The sequence below is a fragment of the Octodon degus genome, unplaced genomic scaffold, assembly GCF_000260255.1.
Source record: "Octodon degus isolate 3935 unplaced genomic scaffold, OctDeg1.0 scaffold00204, whole genome shotgun sequence".
Taxonomy (NCBI): Eukaryota; Metazoa; Chordata; class Mammalia; order Rodentia; family Octodontidae; genus Octodon; species Octodon degus.
The window spans coordinates 92,061-100,989 of NW_004524780.1; the positions used below are offsets into that span (position 1 = coordinate 92,061).

General features: G+C 42.9%; 1 protein-coding gene across 2 annotated transcripts in view; it reads left to right on the forward strand.

The window, feature by feature from the left end:
• The first annotated feature begins 5,054 nt into the window (after window positions 1-5,054).
• Window positions 5,055-8,929, forward strand: part of LOC101579661 (zinc finger protein 709-like) — a 22,140-nt gene continuing 18,265 nt past the window's right edge. For both annotated transcript variants that reach the window (XM_023704798.1, XM_023704799.1), the window contains exon 1: window positions 5,055-5,178. In XM_023704798.1, coding sequence (XP_023560566.1) covers window positions 5,176-5,178 — 3 coding nt within the window. In that variant the 5' untranslated portion in view covers window positions 5,055-5,175. The remainder of the gene's footprint in view (window positions 5,179-8,929) is intronic.

The window sequence follows — 8,929 nt, forward strand, 5'->3', positions numbered from 1 at the left end:
TTGTACAACAATTAACCACTGAGAAGAATGTATGTAGTGTATTATTTGTTGAAACTGTACTTTCGATTTGATTTGAAACTGTCTCATTGCTGTATGTTTATCAATAAAACTTTGAAAAGAAAAAAAAATCCACAGGAAAAAAAAAAAGAATTTCCACTTATCTAAAGTGCTTGCCTCAGTCTGTGTTTCCTGTGTTTCATCCTTTAACTTAATATGTGTGTTGGCCTGTGTGGCTCTCAAACTTTCTGGTCTGAAGGCCATGAAAGACAGTGAGAAGGTGAAGAAATGAAGATGGATAAAGAAAGCTTGGATCAGGCACAGTAGGCACCTCAGACACACAGTAGAGGGAGCACTGAGGGAGAGATGCTGGATGACTGGAGGGCAGGAGAGGACCAGGATGAGGTCACATCATGCTCCTGTATGACACAAACTCCACATGATACCTTCAGCAACCCCAAGATCTCAAGGAGAAGATTCAAAAAAAATCACACAAGGCTCTGCCAGGGGAAGGGGAGGGCTGATTACAAAGAAAATTACAGACTCTGTTTCAGACTGAAGCCACCCAGGGAAAGACCTTTCCTGAAAATTACCCCACTTGGATGAAAACCATTCTCCTAACTACAGAATTACTGTGCTTCCTTTATGGATGCCTTAAACACGTCAACCTAGTTCATAGGACAAAGAAATTAAGGGGCATTCCCCGCCTTCCAAAAGGAGCACATATCAGGGGGAAAGGGGCCAAATCCCTAGTCTTTCCACGTGTTGATCACATGGGCAGGAGATCATAGGGTAAGGAGCATCTCCCATTGTCATACACATCAGTGTGAAGCGAGTGAATCAGAGTGCAATGGCTGTGGAACCTCGTCCATCTGCGAGATGAACTCAGTGAAGTCACAGACAGCAGAGGAGACAAAGGAGAGGATAGGACAGCCCTCACAGCCTCTGCCTCTGCCACCTCCCAGAAGCCTGTTAAGAGTGCCCAATGCATGTGGCTATGTTTTTCTCTCCCCTTAGAAAGTCATATTTGTTTCTCAGATGGAATCAAGCATGATGGGGTCATCTAGGACCATCTGGTAGAAAAATCTGAGTACCTGTTCTTTCACATTTACAAATGGCTTCATGTCAACTTCTAAATAAATGCAATTATATAATTTATGACCCACACAGTATTATTCTAGAGTAGTAGTTAATACAATCCAGTTACAAATTTTCCTAATCTATAGTTGATGTTCCCTAAACTTTACCTACATTAGCACTAAAATGCTCTAGGTATGCTGAAGCATATTTGCCACATGTCGTGCTGGGTAGTTAATTCCAATCTCCTCAAGTGTTTAAATGTAGGCTTTGCAAACAAATTGTTTCAACTACAAAACTGATTGGACTTCACGAGAAACTGGAAGTTTCTGTTCTTTCTTTCGTCAGGTTGTTCTGTGTTTTTTCTCAATGATCTGCCTAACTCTGGTTATACATTTTTATTCACAATGGGAAGACTATCAATTAATGGCAAGTTATGCAGAGCTCCACTGTCAATACAGAACAGATGAGAGCAGGTCAAGCTTTCATTAGAAGATCTTTCCCACAGAAATGAATGACCCTTTTGTATTTGTGTACTCAAAATAGTTAGGATAGATATACAGCTACATTCTCTTAATTCAATGAATAGAAAGGCTTGTTATAATAGTGTTTGAGACAGGATATCATGTCTGCATCTTGTACAATGAATAACCACTAAGACAACAATATGCAATATATTAATTATTGAAAATGTGCCAGTAATCGGTTGTGAAACTGTTTCATTGGTATTTGTTTCTCAATAAAATTATTTTTTAAAAAAGAAGCTGAAAGTTTCAACTGAAGTATGAAAGAATGTTTGCATGTGCATCGAGACTCATTTTTCACATTGTTTTAATTTTTTTTTTTTGCGGAACCGGGGATTGAACTCAGGCCCTTGTGCTTGCCAGGCAAGCACTTATTCTACTGAGCCATCTCCCCGGCCACATTGTTTTAAATTTTAAAGAGAAAACAAAAAGATGTGCAGCAGTTCCTAAAGTCATCAGAGAAATGGGCTACACAGGTGTGTGATATGATATAAAGAGGTCTGGTTAAATTTGAGTTAATAAAAATAATTTGGGCCAGGGAGATAGATTGGCGGTCTAAGCGCCTGCCTGGCAAGTGCAAGGACCCGGGTTCGATCCCCAGTACCACATGCCATGCCAGCCCCAAACGTCGGGCATGCTGTGAAGGCCACCAAAATGGGGGGAGGTGGTGCATGCCTGTAATCCCAGCGCTGGGGAGGCTGATACAGGAGCATTGCTATGAGTCTGAACTGTGTAGTAAGACCCTGTACCAAGTAATATAATAGTAGTAGTAGTGGTAGTAATGTTTTCCACAATGTACATCATACAGATTTATTATGTGAAAATTTTTGCTAGGTATGCTATCATCTCCATTTAAGAAAGCACCCAGTGCCTCCCCTTCTCCAAATAGAAAAAAGTTTGAATTTTGTCTGTAGTATTGCTTGTGACATTCAGATCTTGCCTAATTTTTATTCAGAGTCCTTTATAGTAATGCTAAATATTGTAATAAACTAAACCAATCAATCATGACATTTCAAGATATGATGTCTTCAGTCTAACTAGTCAGATACCAGAAAAGTCTTCACCAACTTTGGGTCAGTGGCCCTGGTGAGCTGCATACCTGGAACCCTGTCCAGTTGAAAGAGAGCTGAGAAGACCAGGCTGACTGGCCAGGAATGCTCAGTGATGGGCTGCTGCCACCTGGCTCCCTGGCTGCCTGCTCCTGCTGAGGGGAAGACTGCAGTGCCCTTGGTTAGGCCAGGACCCCAGGGCTGCAGTGCCCACTTGGCTTCTGTGGCCAAAGGTGGATGGGAGAAGCTGGGGCAGCCCATGCCCAGCACCCCCCAGGATCCCAGTGCGCTGGATCCCAGGGTGATAGTGCTGCCCCTGGGGCTTGGTGAGGCCAGCAGTGACTGCTGGGGTAGTAGGCAGGCTGCCAAGATGCACTGCATCTGCAGCAAATGCCTAGACGGTGAGCAGGAGGTGACAGCACCTCTGAGGTTCTGGCACTGGACAGAATCCAGATCCCTTATAATGTGGGTACACTGACCAGATTAGCTGGATGAAAGGGCCTTCATTCCTACAATTTTATTTTGCTTTGATTCAAAATCATAAAGTATGAAGCTATCTGAATCTGTGTTATATCTAAAGTTTTTAAGGGAGCCAGGGAGCTGGCTTAGTGGAATAAGTGCTTCCCTGGCAAGCGCATAGGCCTGAGTTCAATCCTGGTTCCACCAAAAATAATAAAAAATAAATAAAGTTGTTTAAGTTAAAAGTATGACTCACTCCAAAGTTCTGTTGGCAAAGTAAAAATATATTACTAATGGAGCAAGGCTGCCCCACAATGGATACTTAGGGAAATAAACTGTTCTAATTTCATAATTAAAGTAAATGAAACCCTAATGTAGGTCTGTCTCAGTTACTTTTTTCTTGTTGCAGGGACAAAACACCTGACATCCAAAATCAAGGAAGGAAAGGTTTGTGCAGGTTTCAGTCCGTACTCCGCTGGCACCAAGGCAGAGTGGCACATAGCGGAGCAGCAGTTCATGGGGGCTGAAAACAACCAAACAGCAAGAGTGAAAAGGGAGGAGCACGGGCAGAGGCAGAGAGCATACCTCCCTCCCTTCCTTATTTTGCATTAAGGTTATCTGCTCCAGGCTGAATGTAGCACTTATGATCATAATCCCATTAACACTCACATCCATAATCCCAGCTGCACTCATGACCATAATCCCATCAGTATTCACATCCATAATCCCAGCAGCACTGACCATAATCCCATCAGCATTACAATCATAATCCCATCAACACTCACAACCATAATCCCAGCAGCACTCACATCCATAATCCCAGGAGTACTCAAGCCTATAATCCCATCAGTACTCACATCTATAATCCCAGAAATAGGTCATGAATTAATCAAACTCTAGAAGCTCCCGGCTCCATCACTGCATGAGGTTTTAGGGGGACAACTAGACACAACCCATAACAAGGTCTAACGTCTTTGATAGTAGCTGAGTCTCAGGTAATTATAGGAGCTACACTGGCCAGGTGTAGATTAGCTAGAAGCTGTGCTTGTGCCTCAGTTTACCTCACAAGTACTGCCACACCCCATGGCACACCCTGACTCTTTGAAACTGTTCTGGCAGAGGTCTGACAAGTAGGGGAATCCTTTCTTGCCTTGCTCAAATAAACTGCTAAATGTGCCTGCTCATGATATTTTCTGACATCAGAGGATTGATGGAGAAATTCTTTTATCGTTATAACAGAGATTGTTATTATTACAGAGAAAATTATGACATACAGAATTTAATGGGACATTGATCTATGGAAACTTTTTTTTCTGTATTTAGGGCAGATCCTACAGGGTCTCACTACGTAGATCAGACTCATAGTGATTCTCCTGTTTACAGCCTCCCAAGAGCTGGGATTACAGAGCGAGTGTCTCAATCACGCCCTGGGGGTGAAAACAGTCACAACACTGCCAGGCCGGCCCTTATGGAAAGTTTTTTGTTGTTGTTGTTGTTTTGTTTTGTTTTGTTTTTGTTTTTGTTTTTGTTTGTTTTTGTTTTTTTTGTGGAACCAGAGATTGAACTCAAGCCATTGCACTTGCCAGGCAAGCGCTTATTCAACTGAGCTATCTCCCCGGAAACTTGTGAATACACTTGTGACCCAATTTCAGGAGGAGTCCACTGAGACTATTAAGGAAACCAGAACAGCTCTGAAAAGCCAGGAGAAAAGGCCTTAAATGCAGGTATTCCTCATGCTAAGTGAGATTCACATCCTGGGAGCCAGACTGCTGCAGGAGTTCTTGGGTTACAATTTCTAATTTGCAGCCACCCTCCCTAGAAGACTTTCTTTTTTCTTGTCACTCTCAGCTCAGCGGACAGAAGGAACCAATCAGCGATAGAGACGCGGGCTGTCTGAACTAGCCAATCAGGTGGGCCGAGGGGGGCGGGCACTTCCTGTGTCATGGCGCCCAACGGTGAAGCCAGAGTACCTGGATTAGAGGGCTCAGCTGACTAGACCACCTGTCTTTCAGAGTTCTGCCGGCTGCGGGCTGTGCTGGAAGGATCCTCTGAGACCCTCAAGGCACAAAATGGTGACGTTATGGGTCGACAGCTGGGGTTGGGATGGAATCGCGTGAGGTCTGGAAAGAGGTGGCCAAAAGGAGCTGGGGTAATCCACAGCCTCTGCTGCAGGGTCTGTGCTTTAGCGTCTGTGAGCTGCAGACCCTAAAGGGTCTACCCAGTCTTTGCTGCTGCATCATCTTCTGTCCCTTGACCCCCTTTGCTCAGGCAGGGGCAATTCTGCATCTCCAGCATACTGATCCCACAGTGACTGTCACGCTGCCAGCCTGGAATGCCTTCTTGGGTGGCCCCAGGCACAGCTGTAGCTCTGCTTCTTCTAGGAGAACCGGGGCTTTGGGGAAACCCGGGATTCCATCCTCGGGAATGGAAAAAAATTATCGCTGTAATTATTTATGTGAGAACTATTGCGGCGATGTCAGAGCAGGAGCAGAGCTCGTGGTCTCCTGACATTGAGGAATGAGATCGTGAACCGAAACGGGTGTCGAGAGAGATTTTATTGGAAATAAGAACTGCTGGCTGATTACTAGTAGATGTCCCAAGCGGGTGGCCTAGAGACGTTAACTCCAGAACTAATTATAAATAAGATGAGCACACTAATTGCCCAGTTGTTTAGTGACCACTTGTCACAGGTGCTTTTGTGGATTTAATACATGCACTTTGAACTCAAGCTCTCTAACCCATTTCCTGAGCATGCACGGTTTAAAGGAAACTGAAATTTGAGAGAAAAGCTGGTTATTAGTATTTTATTTGTTCCTGGAAACTTGGAACCTTAGTTGGGAATGGTGGCAACTCTTGAGTAGTGAGGGAGCTCTATTGTTTTTTGGGCTGAAAGTTTATTCTTGCCCCAAAGTCCTACATGACAGTCTGTTTCCTTTTCCTTTTCCTTTCTCATCAGAATTGTTGATTTCTCATCTCTATGTCAGGCCCTTCCCTAGCTAGATGCCTTATTTATAAAAGCTAAGTGAAATATTCTTTACTACAAGACTATTTCAGTGAGGCTTTCTCTAGAGTTTAGAGAGTTGAGAAAGATGGAGGGGAGGTTGATATGTTAGGGAGTGAGGACAGAGTGTTACTGCAGTGGATGACTTCCTGAAGGGGCTGTCTCTTCACCACACCCTGAGAAATTAATTAAACTGGGGCATCTACAGTGGCAATATGATGTTGGCATAACTGGGAAGAAAAAGGGGTGTCTTCTCTGAAATAATTGCTCTAGTTCTTGCACTCTTTCTAGACATTGTTTTTAAAACAGAAACACTGGTTGAGATGAACTTTGTATAAAACAAGTACTGAAGGAAGGGTGAATTCCCACAGATAAGGCTGTGGAGATGTGGATGAGTAGGAACGATAGGGTTTTTTGAGTAAGTGAGAGTGAAGGTTAGTGAAAAAGAAATGGGGAGGATGGCAAAATCAGCAACTATAACAGTAAACTTCTCCAGAAGTCAGATTCTTCGTAGTGTGACTGTAAATGAAAGATTGTCCGCAGGGTTGTTTTGAATGGGTCAGAGCTCACAGGCCTAAAGAGAGGAGGGGAACTCAGTAACATGTTCCTTTTGTGATTGCTGATCAGCTCACCTAAGCTTTTTTTTTTTTTTTTTTTTAATGTATTTAGTAGAGTTTACAGGGTCTCACTGCGCAGCTCAGACTCACAGTGATCCTTCCTGTTTTTCAGCCTTCCAAGAGCTGAGATTATAGGCATGTGCCACCATGCCCAGTCTGAATCACGTCTCAGCATGCCCCCAGCCAGAGCCGGGGGCTGGGGGCTGGGAGCTGGGAGCAGCAGGCAACAGACCAGGGACCGAACCCCTGCATGTGCCTAAGCAGGCACTTTAATCTCTTGAGCTATCTGGCTGGCCCTCACCTAAGCGTTTTTGAGACAAGAATGGAAATTTGGAAACTGGTCTCATAAGTTTAAAACTAGTGTGGTCATCATCCCTGAAGTAGAATGGAAAGAACTGCTCTTGGATGCACAAGATTTGAAAATGGTTTTCACTCCTCAGAGACTGAATTCAGGAATTTTACACTTAGCTACATCTTCTCCACTTTTTTTTTTTTTTTTTTTTTAAACCAGGTCCTCCTAAGCTGCTCCAGCTGGGGAGAACTTTTCATAACGTTTCTATGACCTTGACTGTTGGGATGACAGATATGTGCCCCCTTGCCAGTTAAAACTGAAATTCTTAAATCACCTGCATTTACCAAGATCTCAGTGCTTGGTTAAAATGAAATCACTGAGGCTGATGGTTGGTGCACACCTTTAATGTCAACCAGTTGGGGTACTGAAATAGGCATATTAACGCACCAAGCCCAGCCTGGATAACCAAGAAAGACCCCGCTTCAATATAAATAAGTATTATCGGATGTACATCCACTCTAACCTAACTTATCTGATGTATGTGGGGCCTTGAGTTAAGTCTCTAGACATGAAGAGAGAAAGAAAAGTTACCTGTCCTTTGAGAAAAATAAGTCACGCGTTCACTTCCATATTATGCAACTGTTGGTTTCCTTCTACGTGTTTTCCCAGCACTGGTTAGGCCAGTGCCGAGGCTCTTGAGAGAATCTGGGTCAGTGTGGAGGCTGAGATGGGAGAACTGTTGCATAGGAAGATTCAAAGCTCTCTACCTCTCCCCTCTCCTTTCCACTCCTCTCCCCACTTTGACAAACACACCTCACATCAGGCTGCAGAAGTTGGGTTCCCTCATCTATGACGCTGTCATTACTTTTCCCCAAGTTTCTTTGACATGTAAAATCCTTATCACAATATGTCTTACAACTTCTATAGCAGTTTATGTATATGCACTTCCTCCCTAGTTTCATAACATAATTATCATTATCAAATGGCACACTGAGGCCCCAACAAGCACTAATGCCATGTTACAGAGAGGAAAATAAAAGTGTGCCAAGGGACACAAATTTTAATTTTAAAGTCCCAGCTTTATAACTTACTAAACACGTGACTATGGAAAAGAAATTTGGGTGAACCTTAATTTTTCCACCTGTACAATGGGAATGTCGATGAAAGTTGATATCTGATAGACTTGAGCTATATCACTTAATCTAGTTGGACAACTTTTTCCCCCATAATTTTATTGAGAAACAAATAGCAATGAGAAAGTTTCAAACCAAATTAGTAGGAGAGTTTCAATAATTAACACATTGCATACATTCTTCCTAGTGGTTGTTTGCTGTACAAGATGAGGACATGATATCCTATTTACAAACACTATTAGAACAAATCCCTCTATTCATTAAGAGAATGTAACTATATAGCCATCCTAAAAATTTTGAATATACAGATACAAAATGGACATTCTTCTGTATCCCCTTTTTTGTTTAATTCTGTTATTTGGATATTATAGGTGTGATAACTCAGCAAAATATTCTAAAAGAATCCAGTAGTCCATAATAATATTGGGTCTTCTGCTTCACTGGCAATATCAGAAAATGTTGACCCGAGTCCCACACAGCTCAACATAACAGCATGGCTTTACTTCCTATACTTCATTTTTATACTTTTCTGCTGGATGGTTAAGACCAAGACAAAACAAGACCTATGCAACAAGAGTTGTAGCTTTTGGGTCTGATAAGATCAGTCAAATCTGCTCAGGATTTACCCTGAGATCCTGTACCTCAGATTTTAGATCCTTTGTCAGTGCCAGCCATGTGGATGAGTCACGGCCATTGCTTGGCCAATGTGCTCTCTGTGAAAGCCTGAGAGAACATTTTCTCTCCATGTGACTCTCCTTAGGCACACTCTACATCATTGAT